The sequence below is a fragment of the Rattus norvegicus genome, chromosome 5, assembly GCF_036323735.1.
Source record: "Rattus norvegicus strain BN/NHsdMcwi chromosome 5, GRCr8, whole genome shotgun sequence".
NCBI lineage: Eukaryota > Metazoa > Chordata > Mammalia > Rodentia > Muridae > Rattus > Rattus norvegicus.
Window position 1 is genome coordinate 65,478,633 of NC_086023.1, and position 17,845 is coordinate 65,496,477.

Consider the following 17,845-nt stretch of genomic DNA (forward strand, 5'->3'; position numbering starts at 1 on the left):
CTTTTAGGAGTTTATGGTTTCATAGATAAAGTAATTCTCAAGTGTATGTGTGTGTGTGTGTGTGCTTGTGCACACACACAATGAGGAAGGAGGAACGGAGGGAGGAGGGGAACACTTGGGGAGATAGTCCAGTGGCTTGATTGAGTTCTAGCTATCTTTAGCACCCATGTAAAAATATGGAGTATGTGGTACCATGAGTTTATAATTTCAGAGCTGGTGAGGCAGAGATCCCTGGGCCAGCTAGTTGAACCTAATTGATGAGCTCAGACCAATGAGAGAGACCCTGTCTCAAAGGAGGTGGATGGTGTCCCTGATGGTCACCCTTGACGGTGTCTTCTTGCTGCCTCCCCACCCCCACCCCCAAATACCTTCATAAGAGAGAGGGAATGTGTTAACCCAAACTAAAGATGTATGGAAAAGCCTATGGAAATCCACTGGTTGGCAAGTAATTAAAATGTTTAATTAGGGCTGAGGAGATGGCTCAGCACTTTCTGCTAAGCCTGATGACCTGAATTTGTTCCCAGGGTCCATGCGGTGGTAGGAGAGAATTGACTCCTACTCCTACAAGTTGTCTTCTGACTTCTACATGCTTGGATGCTCCCACATACCCACATACTAAATAAATAAAATGTGATTTAAAATATAACTTTTAAGAAGCCAGGTGGTGGTGGCATAAACCTTTTAGCCCAGCACTCGGGAGGCAGAGGCAGGGGGATCTCTGACTTTGAGGCCAGCCTGGTCTACAGAGTGAGTTCCAGGACAGCCAGGACTACACAGAGAATCCCTGTCTCAAAAAGGATAAAATCCTGGATTTGGATAGAAATGCCCTATATGAGTAGACAGAACTCCCCACAGAAGTCCTGGGTTGTGGCTATGGTGACATATACCTGTAAGCACAGTATTCTACAACCTGAGGAAAAGGACTGACTTGAGTTCCAGACCAGCCTGGGCTAGTGTGAGACCTACCTTTTTTATTTGTTGTCATTTTGCAACTGTGTTTTACTAGGTAGCCTGAGAATTACCATGTAGAGCAGACCAGGCTCAAACTCAGATATCTCTGGCTTCCCAGTGCTGGGGCTAAAGGTGTGTCAGTACACATGGCTCTGAGGCCCTCTCTTTAAAAAATTAAACCAAATAAAGGTACAGGGACCCCAAGGGTAATGTTACAGCATCTCAGCATTTGTTCTCTCTCTCTCTCTCTTTTCAAAACAGGGCTCTAGCTGTCCTGGAACACTCTCTGTAGTCCAGGCTAGCTTCAAACTCAGAGATTCGCCTTCCTCTGCCTCCGGAGTGCTGGGGTTTTAAAGGTGTGCGACATCGTGCCAAGCTTGTCACCTCAGCCTTTTGAACTGTTATTCCAAGGTAACAAGACGATTATGAAATCCTTTTTTTGTTGTTTGTCTTAGTTTTGAGACAAGGTCTTTCTATGTAGCCCAGGCTGGCCTCAAACTTGGTGATCCTCTGCCTTTCTCTCCCAAATGCTAGATTCTAGATGCTCAGCACCAAGCCTAACTCCAACCTTGTCAAATGATAATTTTCCCCTTACATTTATGTATTTTATGTGGGAGGGAAGTGCATGTAACACGTGTTTGTGTGTGTGCGCGTGTGTGCATGTGTGTATTGTGTATGTGTGTGTGCGCACGTGTGTGTGTGTATACGTGTGTGTTGTGTATATGTGTGTATGTGTGTTTGTGTGTGTATGTGTGTATGTGTGTGTATGTGTGTTTGTGTGTGTATGTGTGTGTGGTGTGTGTGTATACATATGTATTTGTGTGTGCGTGTATGTGTGTGGTGTGTGTGTGTATGTGTGTGTATACATGTGTTTGTGTGTGTATGTGTGTGGTGTGTGTGTATGTGTGTGTATGTGTGTGTGGTGTGTGTGTATATGTGTGTGTGCGTGCGTGTGTGTGTATATACTTGTGTGTGTGCGTGTGTGTGTATATGTGTGTGGTGTGTGTATGTATGTGTGTATGTGTGTGTATACATGTGTGTGTATGTGTGTGGTGTGTGTGTGCGTGTGTGTGTGTTTGTGTGTGTATGTGTGTACGTGTGTGTGGTGTGTGTATACGTGTGTGTGTGCGTGTGTGTGTATGTGTGTGTATGTGTGTGATGTATGTGTGTGTGTGTAGTGTGTATGTGTGCGTGTGTGTGTGTGTGCGTGTGTGTGTGTGTAGTTGTACACTCGTGAGTCTGGAGACGTAGGGGCCCCTGTGGAGCGGGCTATAGGTACTTTCAAGTAGCTCCATGTGGATGGTAAGAACTAAATTTGTGTCCTTGGCAAAAGCAATATGTATTTTTTAACTGTTAATCTCTCTCTCCAGCTCCACAGTGTTTTACTCTGTAGTGCAAAGCCTGGCCTGGAGTTCACAGCAATCCTCCTGCCTTTGCTTCTCAGGTTGTATGATTTTTAGGTGTGAGCCATCATGCCGTGTATCCTCTCTTTTTTTATTATTATTTTTTAAATGTATTCTTCTCTCATATATTACATCCAGATCACAGTTTCTCCTCCCTTCCTTCCCCCCACATCCCCTCTTCCACAGATGCACTTCTCCTCTGTTTCCCTTTAGAAAAGAGCGGGGGCCCCATGGTTATCAACCAAACAAAACAAGTTATAACAAGTTACAACAGGACTAGGTGTACATCTTCACATCAAGGCTGAACTCAGTAGGAGGAAAAGGGTCCCAAGAGCAGGCAAAAGAGTCAGTCTTTGTGTTTCAATTTGCGTTCTCACTAAGCCCTGTGAAGCATTAAAGTCCCGATCTCCCAACACCACCTCTTGAGCGCTTGTATGCACCACCAAATCAGACCTAAAGTACCCTTTAAACACTGGCAAAACCAATAAAGGGTAACAGAAGCTTCCCTGGATGTCTGCCGCAGGGGCTGATGGAGACACAGAGAAAGAAAGCAGGGGAAGTTTCTTGTGTCACGACTCTACTGCTGTGACCTTGGGCAAGAGAGTTAACCCACTGGACTCTACATTAGAAGCAAACACACAAAGAAAAAACACACGGGGGGGTTGGGGATTTAGCTCAGTGGTAGAGTGCTTGCCTAGCAAGCGCAAGGCCCTGGGTTCGGTCCCCAGCTCTGAAAAAAAAATAAAAAATAAAAAATAAATTTAAAGCAAAAACACACAGGCACAACACCAGGCGACTCGGACGACTGTTGTGAAGGTTGTGTGAGCAGGAGCACCGCCGTGCCACACCCACGCTCACTCCCCTCTTAGGAAAGGAACCTACCCAAGTTGCCATTGTGACGTCTGCCTCCCCTGTGCCTCAGCTTTTCTCTTCTTCAGTTGTTCTCTGTTTCTCAAACTCCAAGATCCAATGATGTCTGCCGGGTGAAAAGCGAAGTTACTGCAGTGTGTACCGGTGACCCATGGTGTGCCTAAGCAAATATCTCACCACACAAGCTTGGTCACAAGTTATGATTTATTTACCTTTACATCATATTATTTCCCACGGACAGGTGTTTTTGCCTGCGTGTGTGTCTGTGCCCCACAGGAATGAATGGCTGGTGCCTAAGGAAGCCAGCAGAGGACATCAGATTCCCTAGATCTGGAGTTAGAGACAGTTGGGAGCTGCCATGTGGGCGCTGAGAATTGAACCCAGGTCCTCTGGAAGAGAAAACAGCCAGTGCTCCTAACTGCTGAGCCATCTCTCCAGATACCTACAGAATTTTAGAAATACTACCCTGGGTTTTGTCCTGGATTTATGAGTTCAAGGACTAGGTCTTCCCTATCCTTACACAGTCAAAAAAAAAAAAAAAAAAAAAAAAAGAAAAGAAAAGAAATGTGGAGAAGATTCTTTTTTTCTTTTTTTAGATAGGGGTCTCAGTATGTAGCCTGGACCTGGAACTTGTGTAGGCTAGCCTTGGACTCACAGCTCCACCTGTCTCTGCACTAGGAGCGCTGAGATTAAAGACTTACAGCAACATACCCAGGGAGCAAAACAGTTTTCTTTAGTTTTTAGGGTTTTTTGTTTGTTTGTTTTGTTTTTTGAGACAGGGTTTCTTTGTGTAGCCCTGGCTGTCCTGGAACTTGCTCCATAGACCAGGCTAGCCTCAAACTCAAGAGATCCACCTGCTTCTGCCTCCTAAGTTCTGGGATTAAAGGCTGGAGCAGGCATTTAATGAGCATTTAAGTGTGAAAAGCTTTGAGACCTACACAGATTTGTTCAGAAGTGTGCTATCAACCTACTGACCCACTCAAAATAAATTTATATTTGCACAGGTAATTTTTTAAAAGGCTTTATTCTATCGTTTCTGACATAATGACCTGTCTTTACTGCATTCACTCTCTCCATCCATGCCACATATTACAGAGTAGTGATTTTTACCAAGATTTTTATCTTTTATTCATCCAACATTAGGTCAAAAACAGTTCTGTGACACAGCCTTCAACACTATAATCTTCTTGTGACATGGTGCTTAAGCTAGGTGACACCTTCTCTGGCCACTCAGCCCACTCATGGGAAAACACAGAATATCATTACCACTTGTCATTTTTCCTTATATGTAAAACTGTAATAAAATCAACTCATAGCCTGGCATGATGGGGCACACCTTTAATCCCATCTCTCGGGAGGCAGAGGCAGGAAGATCTCTGAGTTCGAGGCCAGCCTGGTCTACAGAGTGAGTTCCAGGACAGCCAGGGCTACACAGAGAAACCCTATCATAAAAGACCAAATAATAATATCCAACTGAAGTAAGCATATTCACATAACTGTTTTTTTTTTCTCTTGGAGGAATGGTAGACAGGGTCTCTCTCTGGTACATCCCTGGCTGGCCTCGAATTCCTTATCCTAACTCTGCTGGGACCAGAGACATGTACCAGCAAACCCTGCTCGACTGATGCTTTTATTATTAGATTCTGCCCTTACGGTTGTATTTATTAAAAATTATTTGGGGGGGGCTGGAGAGATGGCTCAGCGGTTAAGAGCACGGACTGGGGGTTGGGGATTTAGCTCAGTGGTAGAGTGCTTGCCTAGGAAGCACAAGGCCCTGGGTTCGGTCCCCAGCTCCGAAAAAAAGAACCCAAAAAAAAAAAAAAAAAAAAAAAGCACGGACTGCTCTTCTAGAGGTCCTGAGTTCAAATCCCAGCAACCACATGGTGGCTCACAACCATCTGTAAAGAGATCCGATGCCCTCTTCTGGTATGTCTAAAGACAGCTACGGTGTACTCACATACATACAATAAATAAAAAAAATCTTAAAAAAATTATTTGGGACACTAAGGGTACTATGAACAGCAAATTCTGGGCTGAGATGATGGCTCATCAGGTAAAGCACTTACCACAGAAACATGAGGACCAGAGTTCATACATATCCAGTGCCCATACTTATATGGGTTAAGTGGGTATTGTTGGCCTGCATGTGATCCTAGTTTGTAAGGCCTGAGACAGGGGTCCCCAAAGTTAACCAGCTAGGTCATCTAGTCAAACTAGCAAGCTCTGGGTTCAGTGTGAGACTCTAACTCAATATCTAAGGTAGAGAACAATGAGTGAAACAGACACCTGATGTCAAACTCTGGCCTAAGCACACATGCCTATGTGTCTGTACCCACTGTGCGCACAAATACAGACATATCCACATGTATGACAATGTACAACACTACACAATTTTTCAAGAAAAAAAATTTTAAGTCTACTATGACCTAAATTTGAGAAAAACTAGTAGTTCTTTAACACAGAGCCTCTCAGCATGTGGGGGTGTCTGCTCTGCACTGGCAGTCCAAGAAAGGAAGTGCCCTTGGACCAGGACTCCTGTTGTTCTTGGGGCAACAGTTTGCTTTCTTTCTCTCTCTCTTCCTTCCTTCCTTCCTTCCTTCCTTCCTTCCTTCCTTCCTTCCTTCTTTCCTCCCTCCTTCCTTCCTTCCTTTCCTTCTTTCTCTCTTCCTTCCTCCCTCTCTCCCTCCCCCCCTCTCTCTTCCTTCCTTCCTTCCTTCCTTCCTTCCTTCCTTCCTTCCTTCCTTCCTCCTTATCTAGTAGCACTGGGAATTTAACCGAGAGCCTCACACATGCTAGTCAAGCATTATGCTACTGAACTATGTTCCCAGCTCCTGGATCCTCAATAGATATAAATTATATTTTTACCAAACTCCAAATATAATTTTCTTCAAAGTAGGAATGTGAGTAAAAAGCCACAGTGGTTTCAGCAGTGTGGCTGTCTATCACTCAAAGAAATGACGGGATATTTTTTTTCCTACTTGGCACTACAGTTCTTGCGTGTGGCGTCAGTGTGATCACTTGTGGATATGGATTCTTTTCGGATTTGATACTATGTATGCTATGACTTAACACATCTATAAGTAAGCACATATACTGCTATATCACGATTTTTTTTTTCTATTCTTTTTTTCGGAGCTGGGGATCGAACCCAGGGCCTTGCGCTTGCTAGACAAGCGCTCTACCACTGAGCTAAATCCCCAACCCCTATATCATGATTTTAACAGTGTTGATAGCCATCTTAATACAATGATGACCTTTGTGATCGAGCCTGTGTATTTAAGGTTTTTTAGTCCAAGAAAGAGTCTATGGGTTCATTAAAAGCTAAAAGTTTTCAAACTGTGCCCTAGGATAACTTAGAGCCCAGGGTTCCACACAACACTTAGAGAAATGTTACTTTAGAATAGATCTTAAGATAAATTAAAAGCCAAAAGAGTAAGCATTCGGACAGGTCAGACCCTAGAGGAGTTCCTGTTGTCACATCCTTCCAAACGTCCTGCCAACTGGCTCTGTCACAGAACAGGAGGAGTTGGATCCTCCTGCCACAGCTGCCCAGTGCTGGGTATCTCCACTCTCTCCCATTTCAGAGAATTTCTCACTAACAATTTCTTTATTTCCCCTCGGGTTGCTCTAGACTGTTAAGTTCCTAGCATCCAAATGCAGCTCAGTGAGTCAGGCCCATCTTCCCACAGATGCATCCCACTGCCCCTTTCATCTAACCAGTTCCCAAACAACTAAAAAAAGAAAAAAGAAAGAGGAAAGCAGCATCCCCCAGCAGCCCCACTCTGTCTTTACCTGGAGCATGGGACTTCTCTACATGAGCTTCAGGGGTCTGGTTGAGCGTCAGATGAGATTGGTCCTTCCTCACATCCATCTTGCCACAACGCCTTCTTGGTATTTGCTCCGACTTCACAAGCAACCTAAAAGCTTTTTGAAAATATCAAAACTAACACTTAAAAAAAAAAAAACCACAGACACACATTCAAGTCTGCTTGTCACTTCCCGCCTAAAAGTTTTATCTGGTTAGACCACAGCTGTGGGCGAATTCCACTTTCTTTATCACACTGCACAGGTGTGAAGGAGGGGGGATGGTTGTCAATGGCCCTGTCATCCTGCAAGCTTCACTTTTATACAGGGAACCCCTATGGCACAGTCAGTCATGTGGGGCTTCCTGCTCAGCAGCCATACTGCTATGTGCCTGGGTTCCTTTTTAGGACACCAAATGGCTATGCCATTCCAAGCTGTGGCCGGAAGGATGGCTTTTTCATGAATGGAGGTGGCCATGTATAGGAAGAACCCTGGGTTTAGGCTCTGACCAACTCCATGGCCCAGAGCAACCCACATCCCTTTCCTGTGCCTCTACTTGCCAAGTGAGTGAACAATCACTCTTGCCTGTTTCAGACATTTCTTATGAAAGTGAAGCCTATAGAGTTGGCTATCGATTAATCTTCCTAGGTAGACTATTGATTAATCTTCCTAGGACTGGCTCTTTTCACCGTAAGCTGTTGCAAACTATCAGCAAGCCTTGCTGTTGTGACCCTAGAATAGACAATAGACACAAAGCCCTAACTAGGCTAACAAAGCTAACCTCCACTGCTCACCAGTCAATGACTAGTGAAGCCTGCTGTTAACGGACCGGAGAGGCAGGTGGCGGGGGGAGCCTCTCTGAGTGAAAAGACCTGGCATTATGTTCCAGAAATGAAGTTGAAATCGAAGGAACTGCTCTCCAGCGGATAAGTGGCCTGAAGACAGCAGTAGGCACAGGAAACCACGGCTCAGCCAAAGAGGGAATATGGAGGCCAAGGTCAGGAGACACAGGGCCCATTGTGTTCTGGAGATAGACTGAGAGGAAAAAGGTTTGAGTTCCAGAGCCTTCCTAGTTCAAGTTAGCCTGGAGCCAGCACAGACCTGGAACATGGAGACGGTACCTTTGGTATCTAACACACTCATGTCAATACATGTTAGGTGCTTTACTATTAGTAAGGACGTGGGCCCAGCACAGTGGCATAAACTGCCATCCTAGCACTTGACAGGTACAGTCAGAAGGGTCAGAAGTTCAAGGTTGTCCTCAGCTATCTGTTTAAGAAGCTGGAAGTAGGGACCAGCCTGGGCTACATGAGAACCTCTGTCTCCTTCCTCTACCTCTCTGGCTACCTTCTCTCTCTTTATGTGCACATGTACTATATACCTTCTCTATGTTATATGTGGGTATAAGAGAACACACAGAAAGGTGGTAATTAGTAGAGTGTGGTGGCACACATGAGTTTCTTATTGAGTTTAACATAACTCGATCTACTTCCCTTCTTTATTCTTGTTTGCTTTGAACAGGATCACCAACCAGGCAGAACTCAACTCACCGTCCTCCTGCCTCAGATTCCTGAGTGCTAGGATTAGGTATGTGTGATATCATGGTAGCTGAGGAATGTTGTTTGAAACATTCTGAAAAGAATTGGTGACAATACAGCAAACCCCCAAGTCCCCACCACTAAAGTGTTACCTTTGCGGTAAACAAGCAAGGTTCACACCTCCTGTTCCTTACCTCTCCATCTTGCAAGTAAAGTATTGAAAATCCAGGGAACTCTCAGGGGAGTGCTAGTCAGAGGGACCTCATGGAGAAGAATAAGAGGCATTTTCTAATATACCTTTTAAATGTTTTTGGTTTTCATATATAGAATTAAAGGCTTCGACGATATAATCTTTGAAAATTATGTTTTATAATCTAGACCAGCATTTTAATTTTTATTTATTTATTTATTTTTTTTTTTTTGAGCTGGGGACCAAACCCAGAGCCTTGCGCTTGCTAGGCAAGTACTCTACCACTGGGCTAAATCCCCAACCCCTAGACCAGCATTTTAAATGCTGTAACTCTTAGTTTGGTTTCTGGGTTTTGTTTTGTTATTGTTTGGGCTTTTTCTGGTTTTCTGTTTGTTTGTTTTGGTTTGGTGTTTGTTTGTTTGTTTGTTTGTTTGTTTGTTGAGACAGAGTCTCTCTATATAGCTTTGGCTGTCCTGGATCTTCCTATGTGACTAGGCTATCCTTGAAGTCAGAGTTCCACTTGCCTCTGCCTGCTGAGATTAAAGTCATGTGCCCCATGTCTGGCCCTAGAATGTTCTAATTTTTAATAGTTGGGTAATAGTTCAATAAAACAGTGTTATAGAATCCTTCTGAGAACACCTTCAGAGGATGGCAGAACTATTTCTAAATCAGATTTCCTCCAGAGTTCTTGATACCTATTCAGGGATGGAGTAGACTGGACAGGATGTGCACCCTGTGCTATCTACCTTCTGAGCAAAATTGTCAGGCCACAGAGGTGGGCAATGTAGTCCCTGAGTTCTTTGTACTCAAAAGGGATGGAGTACATTATTTTTTTAAATCACAGTCTCATGTATCCCTGGTTGACCTTGAACTCAGTATGTAGCTGAAGTTGAGTTTGGAATGTCTTACCCTTCTCCCTCCCTCTCCAATGCCAGGAGTACTAAAATTACAAGTGGGGACCACCATGCCGGGAGTATCTGATGAGAAGTCAGAACCCAAGACTTCATGAATGCTAGCTGAGTACTGTACCAACTGAGCAAGTTGCCAGCCCAAGGACACACATCTTTATTGGAAGGAGATAGAACATAGATCCTTTGTACTCCATGAAAACTCCCCAAGGTCATTCTCTGTGGCTGCACCACTCTCCCTGTATCTAGAAGCAGTGTGAGAGGCTCGGGAGGGTGGGGTCTCAAGTTGACAACAGACTGAGGGTGGAGGGAGCAGTAGAGACACTTTGGAGAAACCTAGATTGGAAGTCAGGCAAGGTGTCTCTGAGGTGATAAGGGTCAAGAGCGGGAATTGGGACAGAAATAGCCATGCTGTGAGCCCAAGGGTACAATCCTTCTGTGTCTGCCTCTGTTACTGAGTGTGAGGGGCCAAGCATTGTACCCCTAGACCAGGTCTTTATAACAAAGGCTGCCTTATTCTAAAGCTATGTGCATATGCACATAAACCCTCCCTCGAGGCCACAAGCTCCTGGCAGGACAGGCAATCACCAGTCCCGAGTCACCTGTTTGTCCCCATAGCATGATCTCAAAGGAGACTTGACTCCAGTCATCCCCACAAGTGGCCTCAGCTCTGTGTGTGCAGAGAGCTACCTGGGAAGATGTCCCACTGCTGTGAATTACTTAAAACAGGGCCACCAGCTAGCTATTCAAGAGTTTTGTTTTTTTTTTTTAAATCAATGCCCAGCTCCAGGAGGCTGAGGTAGGAGGGTATAAGGCTAGCCTGGGCTATTAGTGAGACCTGTTTAAAAACTAAAAAAAAAAAAAAGTCCCTGACATTATGTAGTTTATAGATTATTTATTTGTTTGTACAGTTTTCTCTGTATAGCCCTGGCTGTCCTGGAACTCACTCTGTAGACTAGGCTGGCCTCGATTCATAGATCCGACTGCTTCTGCCTCCCAAGTGCTAAGATAAAAAGTGTGCACCACCAATGCCCAGCTTAGTTTACAGCCTTTAAAAAGATGGTGACAGGGGTTGGGGATTTAGCTCAGTGGTAGAGCGCTTGCCTAGCAAGCGCAAGGCCCTGGGTTCGGTCCCCAGCTCCGAAAAAAAAAAGAAAAAAAAAAAAGACGGTGACACTTCCTTTTAATCCCAGCACTCAAGAAGCAGATCTCTGAGTTCAAGGACGGCCAAGGCTGCACAGAGAAACCCTGTCTCAAAGAGAAAAAAAAGAGAGCGAATGAAAGGAAGAAAGGAAGAAGGAAAGAAAGAAAGAAAGAAAGAAAGAAAGAAGGAAAGAAAGAGAAAAGAACAAAAACAAAGGAAATAAGTCAAAAATAAAAGAAGATCAGAAGCTGTGTGTGTAGTGATTCATGTGAGTTCTAGGACAGCCAGCTTTGTCTGTTATACAGAACCCCTGGAATGAGACAGAGACAGAGACAGAGACAGAGACAGAGACAGAGACAGATACACACAGAGACAGAGATATAAGTCCATCCAAAGACAATAATAGCCAGGAATGATAAGCTAAGAATAAAGGTGCAATGGTGGCTGCAATCTTTAAGTAAGGTGGGAGGGTGAGGCTTGACTTGCACAGGCTAACAAAATGGAAAGAGAGCCAGGGTGCTGACAGCATACAGGGCCTGGAGGATCTGAGGAGATGGTAGGATAAGGAGTGGGGGCTCAGAGGAGACCAAGTGGGATAGACAGCCACAGATGATCTGAGCAGGGGGCTGGTGCAATTTTGACTCCCGTCTTTAAAGGATGGCTGTGGATACTGTGTGGACTGAGAAGGGAGTGAAACAGGGAGACCAGTCAGAAGGACACAAAGATGAACCACGTGAGAAGTGACCACAGCTTGGGCTTCAACCGTGGTAAAGAAGTGGTGGTCAGAAATAGGACAGGTGGCCTGGGTTAATTTACAAATCGGACATGGGTCGGAAAAGCCAAAGACAAACGTTCGGGAGTAAACGGCTGGGAAGATGGAGCCGTTACCAGAAGGGGAAGTTGTGGGGAGATGAGCACTTTAGTTTGAATGTGCTGTCTCAGCCAGGGAGGACAGCGAGGGACCGAGAACCAGAAAAGCAGGATGTGCAGGAAGGTTGCTTAGTTGGACAGGAATCATGTCTCCCTTCTTGTCAGATTTTGCTGCTGTGAAGTGAACGAAGGCCTGGAGACTGACCTAACAGTTTCTTTCCTAACAATTCAATTCACTTCATTACAGACTGTGGCACCCAGGGAGGTTAAATATAGATTTGGCTGTGGACATACAGGTTAAACCAGATAGTAATTTGCTGAGGCCCAGGGCAAAATGAAAACCCAGGTCTCCTCCTTTGAACATCATTAAGATTCTTCAAGATGGTGGAAACAGACAATTAACCTAACACAGGGCCTCATTTAGCATTTATTGGGTCCTCACAGCTTCTTTCCAACACAGCTCTTACTGTCCTGCCTTCTCACAGCAAGAAACTCCATGAGGACACTGGTATAACCAAAGTCACAGAGCTAGACTGACGGCAAGAGCTGGGAACCCCGGCCCTCAGCCTCCAAGCCTGGCCCTTCTTGAACTACACAGAGGTAGGTTTCAAGACATATGGCTGTCCCACCTGGCCACCCAGCAGGTCTACTTAAGGAGCCGGATCTTGGCTGTGTCTCTCAGAGACCCAAATAGACTAGAAGCATAGGAGGGAAGGAAGTAAACATTTAGGAACCCCTGGCTGGAGGTCTTCATGGAGATAAGAGAGCAGAGGAAACAGCTTAGCCATGCAGCAGACACGGCTCACTCAATAACAAAGCTGACTTAAAAATGATAGTGTTGTTTGAGGCTAGACTAAGGGGTTTTGTTATTGGGGTTTTTTTTTTAATAGTTTTTTATTTAAATGTGTGGAGAGGGGGCAGAGGGAGAAGGTATGGGCCCATGTGCACCCTGGTACAGACTTCATACACCATTTGGATTCCAGGCATTGTACTCTGGTCAGGCTTGGCAGCAAGCACCTCTACCCACTGAGCCATCTCGACAGCCCTAGATTTAAACTTTCAATCCTCCTGCCCCAGCCTCCCAGGTGTCTAGAATTATAGGCCTGCATCACTGACTGATAGAACTTTAGAGCGAGCCCTTAAAGAGGAGCAGGAGAGCCTGCTTTATTCGTCACCTGCTTAGTCTGTGGTGCTGTGAAAGCCACAGGAGCAGGGTTTAAAGTCACCCAAGAGAGCAAAAGACTTGGGCAGCACCATCCCCTCACGGGGTAATCTGGGTAGAGTCACTTAATTCTTTCCACTCCTTGGTTTCTTTTTCTGTAAAACAGAATAATCTGGCGGGTTCTGTGAGGAGTAAGGAGACCAAGAGAGCTCTATAGGAAGTGAGACACTGTGCAGATATGAGGCCCACACATCTGGGCAGTGCACTGTGTAACTGAAGTGTTCCAGTGAGGCTGGGTCCTGTTCCTAAACACAGCAGGGGGTACAAAATCCCAGGAGGAGCCTCACTACACAGCCCTGGCTGGCCTGGAAGTCACTAAGTAGACCAGGCTGAGGGGCTGGGGATTTAGCTCAGTGGTAGAGCGCTTACCTAGGAAGCGCAAGGCCCTGGGTTCGGTCCCCAGCTCCGAAAAAAAAAGAAAAAAAAAAAAAAAGTAGACCAGGCTGGCCCTCCGACTCACAGAAGTCCGCCTGCCTCTGCCTCCTGAGTGCTGGGCGGCATGTTACTGCACCTTTTCTTGACAAAACTCTTTCTGAAGCTTCCAGTTGTTCCTCAAAGAATGGCTGGAGCTTCGTTGGCTCTTGCTTCCCTGTCAGCCTGTGGTCATGTGATAATGTGTACTGTCTCTGCTCACACAGATGCTGCTTGGAACACCAGATAATACTCCCTACAGCGTAGGAACAGCTGAAGCCTAGCTTCTATCTAGCCACCACTACCTTAAAAGGATACGCACAAACTTTTCACATTAAACATGACACTATATTGTACACCTGTTCTATTGTGTGTATGCAAATATTAAAGTATTTAATAATAACTCCGGTAGGCATCAGTGACTACACCTTAGGGAGTGGCACCCACCTGGGGAAAGACTTTTGCTTCCACCTTATTAAGTCACCAACAGACCTGTTTCTCCTGAACAATGGAACTAATAATACATTCTTGGATCCTCCTACCCCCACACTTCAGGTGGTGGGAGGGTAGCTGAGAGGCAGGGCGCTGGCCTAGGGAGGTACTGAGTTCAGTACCAGCCCCTCCTCACAGGCCGCTCTTTCGCTGTCCTAGAGTGGGGTGGGGGTTGACTGAGGATGAGCCCCTGCTCCTCTTGACTTTACACTCGCACCTTACACAGCTGACTCAACTCTCGCCTCTCAAGTATTACAGTGATGCCTAGTGCCAACCTCAACCAGCGTGACGGCCTCTCTCATCTTCAGGTATTCCCTGATGATCATTCTTTGCCAACGAGGAGCTTAAACCCCAGCACAGCTGAGCAGGAGAAGTGCTTGCTAGCCGCCTGGCTGATCCCCCCCCCCCCCCGCACCATATAAAACAGGTGTGATACCGCACATCTATAATCCCAGGTTCAAGAGGACCAGAGGTTCAAGGCTAACCTTGGCTACCTAGTATGAATCCAAGGCCAGCCTGGGCTACATGAGATTCCCTCTCATAAAACCAAAATAAAACCAAATGAACATGGGGGGACAGACATCGAAACAAGATAAAGAGAAACAATCCAAAAGCCTTCTTAAGAGAGGTGAGTTTGATATTATTTGGGGGGGGAGTGAACAGGAAATACATTTTTTATGGTACTGGAGTATGAACCCAGGATACCTGCTAGACCTGCTACTAAGCTACATCCCAAACCCTTTTTTTTTTAATGACAAGGGGTTTTTTGTTTGTTTGTTTGTTTGTTATTATTGTTATTTTTTTAAGACTTGTATTTTGAGACAGGTTTTTCACTAAATTTTCCAGGCTGGCCAAGTATACTCTGTGACCAAATATGCCTCTTGATTCAGCCTCCTGCATAGCTAGGATCTGGAATTACAGGCTGTACCTCCAGGCCTAACTTTTCCTCTTCTCCCTCCCCCTTCTCTTGCTCCTCTTCCTCCTCCTCTTCCTCTTCCTCTTCTTTCCCTTCCTCCTCTTCCCCTTTATCCTCCCTTTCCTCTTCCTCTTCCTTTTTCTCCTTCTCTTGCTCCTCTTCCTCCTTTTCCTCTTCCTCCCCTTTCTCCTCCTTTCTCCTCCTCCTCTCCTCCTCCTCCCTTTCATTTTTGATAAGGGTCTCACCATGTATAGTCTTGCCTTGCCTGGAACTCACTGTAGAGAAGGCTGGCTGCTAAGTGCTAACATTAAAGGTATGTGCTACCTCTCCTGGCAGTCCACCTTATACGACCCCATAAACTCCATCTGGCCAGTATCTCTTGTATCGTTCTTTTTTCTTTCTTTCTTTCTTTTTTCCAGAGCTGGGGACTGAACCCAGGGCCTTGTGCTTGCTAGGCAAGCGCTCTACCACTGAGCTAAAGCCCCAGCCCCCCTTGTGTCGTTCTTGTTTCTCTGCTTTTTCCACCCCTCCGTTAGAAGCATGGTGGAACCTCAAGAGAGGTCTATTCCCCTCTGATTCTGCTCACTTTCCCAGCCTACCCCGCACAAAAAGCTGGAACATTTCCCCCATTGCTAGCCCTGGACCGTCATTGCACCGTCTAAAATCCTATAAAGTCTCAGCGTGCCTTTGGAGGGAAGACGAACCTTAGTCCAGACAGTACGGTCAGCCTCCTGGTGTTCTCTCCCATGCCAATCAAACAGCTCCACTTGCCCTCCCTATTTCTCCTTGAGTCTTTCCAGCACATCCAGTACCATTGGTTTCCCAGTATTCTTCCCTGTGCCCAGCCTTCCAGGTAGCAAGTGAGAGTGCATCACGAAAGCCCTGCTACTGCTGCTGGTGTGGACAGTAGCCGCTCTGTGACCTCACAGAGGGCGCCCAACTTACCTGAGGTATCTCAGTGACACTGGCCAACAGACACCACTCCCATCTCAGTGAGTTTAAATCGGCCCCCGAGGTCACCTAACTTCAAAAGAAACAGCGCTAAGGCTCAAAACCACGGCTGTCTGATTCTACGATTCCACTGCCTTTCCCTACCTAGAATAATCTCCCTTTCCAGAACCATGATCTCACTTGTTAGCACATATTTTTATTTTTTATGTATAAATACATCTGCTGCGCTATATTCATTCACCAAACACTGAATATATTTCTGCTGTCGTTTTTGTTTGTTATCGACCAGGCCTTTCCACACAGCACAGGTTAGCCTTGAGTTCAACCTCCTGACTGCCGAGAGTGCACACAGCATCACCACACCTGGCCGCCCCATGACCCTTGAACGGTGATATCTCTGTTCTGAGGGGAGAGATGGATGCCTAACGCTGCCTCGGGACTGAAAGATGAAGACATCGCATGCTGTAGCCTATGAAGAGCCTGGCCTTGGCCGTCATCTGGCACTGGAAGGAAGGCAGAGCTCTCTGTTTGATATAGTATCATCTTGAATTTTTTCCTGATAGGGATACGTTTTTCACTTTATTCCACAGAAATAATAATAACTAATATGTATTTAGCCATTGCTTGCTATATCCTTGGCACTGTCTTATATATGTCATGTATGATTTAAAAAAAACAAAAAAAAAAAAACAAAACAACAACAACAAAAAAAAAAAACTCTTGTTAACATCCTTCAAGGCCGGTACTCTTCTATAGTGGAGGCCACAGGAGCACAGGAACTAAACACATGCCCTGTCACACCGCCCCACATTTCACTCATTGCTATGATAAAACACTCTGACCAAAAGCAACTTAGGAGAAGAAGGGGCTAATTTTAGCATCTAAGTCACAGTCCACCCTTGAGAGAAGCAGGGACAGGAACTTGTAGCCAGGCATGCTTGACATTACCTCTGACCAGGAAACTCATACACAGGCAAGGAAGTACAGCAGAAACCATGGAGGGGTGGAACTTCAGTGGACCATGCAGACTCAAGCTTAGCTAGCTGCCTTATACAGTCCAGGATCACAAGTTAGTCCTACCCACAATGCACTGGGACCTCTTATGTCAACTGACCATCAAGACATCCCCCACAGAATGCCCACAGGACCAATCTGATCTGGGCAGTTCCTCAAATGGGCCCTCCTCAGGTGATCTCATGACTGTGAAAGCTAAGACAGCATCCTTTGAGGCTGGCCCTGCCCTTACCTACCCTGCTCTCCTGGTGTTCGATCCAATAGGGCAGCAATATGTTTTCTTCTTCGTCTCCTTTCGTGGCTCCCCCCCTACCCCCTTTATGCTTGCTCTTTCTCCGCTCATTCATTGACTATCCTTCTTCTCCCCCCTCCCCCCCCCCCCCCCCCCCCCGGAGCTGGGGACCGAATGCTGGGGCCTTGCGCTTCCTAGGCAAGCGCTCTACCACTGAGCCAAATCCCCAACCCCCGTTGACTATCCTATACTCGGAACTACGCAGGCCGCAGGCCGCTGGGTACACAAAGGCAACTTTACCCCCCTAAAAACCCGAGCAGAGAAAACTAAGAGGAGAGCACAGCTTTAAGCCCAGAACTTGGTGGAGCAGATGCAGGTGAGGCTCTGAGTTTGAAGCCAGCCTGGTCTGCATAATCCAGGTCCAGGCCATTCAGAGCTACCCAACAAGATTGGGGGGGGGGGGGGTTAGAGAAAGAAAGAAAATGAAAGTAAGGGAAGGGACTGGAGTGTGGCCTAATGGTGAAGGTCACGCTTAGCATATGCAAGGGCCTGTGTTCAAATCCCAGCACCATCAAGACCAAACACAACCTTGAAGTAAAGAGGTGAGCACGAGCCCTGGAGAGATGCTCAGTAGTTAAGAGGGCCTGAGTTCCATTCCCAGCACTCATGTGGTGACTTATAACCATCTGTAGCTCCAGTTCCAGGGCATCCAACATCCTTTTCTGACCTCCATGGGCAAGCCTGTAGTAAACATACATGTTTGAAGACAGAATACTCAAACAAAATAAAAACGAGTAAATCTTTTTAAAAAACGTTCAAAGAGGGTTGGGGATTTAGCTCAGTGGTAGAGCGCTTGCCTAGGAAGCGCAAGGCCCCAGCGTTCGGTCCCCAGCTCCGGGGGGGGGGGGGGGGGGGGGGGGGGAGGGGGG

General features: G+C 46.1%; 1 protein-coding gene and 1 long non-coding RNA gene across 7 annotated transcripts in view; one reads left to right on the top strand and one right to left on the bottom strand.

Moving 5' to 3' along the window:
• The window catches only part of Hemgn (hemogen), a 20,157-nt gene extending 3,405 nt beyond the window's left edge, over nt 1-16,752 (bottom strand). The window contains exons 1-3 of one of the 3 annotated variants that reach the window (NM_001389257.1): nt 15,424-15,557; nt 7,017-7,148; nt 3,237-3,330 (exon numbers count right to left, since the gene is read on the bottom strand). In NM_001389257.1, coding sequence (NP_001376186.1) covers nt 3,237-3,330; nt 7,017-7,095 — 173 coding nt within the window. In that variant the 5' untranslated portion in view covers nt 7,096-7,148; nt 15,424-15,557. Of the gene's footprint in view, nt 1-3,236; nt 3,331-7,016; nt 7,190-15,423; nt 15,558-16,618 lie in introns of those variants that run through there. The other 2 variants (XM_063287059.1, NM_133294.2) reach the window with 2 other exon arrangements.
• The window catches only part of LOC120102868 (uncharacterized), a 24,290-nt gene extending 6,711 nt beyond the window's left edge, over nt 1-17,579 (top strand). Inside the window, exons 1-3 of one of the 4 annotated variants that reach the window (XR_005504742.2) lie at nt 7,148-12,278; nt 14,030-14,431; nt 15,960-17,579. This is a non-coding gene — a long non-coding RNA (uncharacterized LOC120102868). Of the gene's footprint in view, nt 1-1,212; nt 14,432-15,959 lie in introns of those variants that run through there. The other 3 variants (XR_005504741.2, XR_010051791.1, XR_010051792.1) reach the window with 3 other exon arrangements.
• Nucleotides 17,580-17,845: the final 266 nt, after the last annotated feature.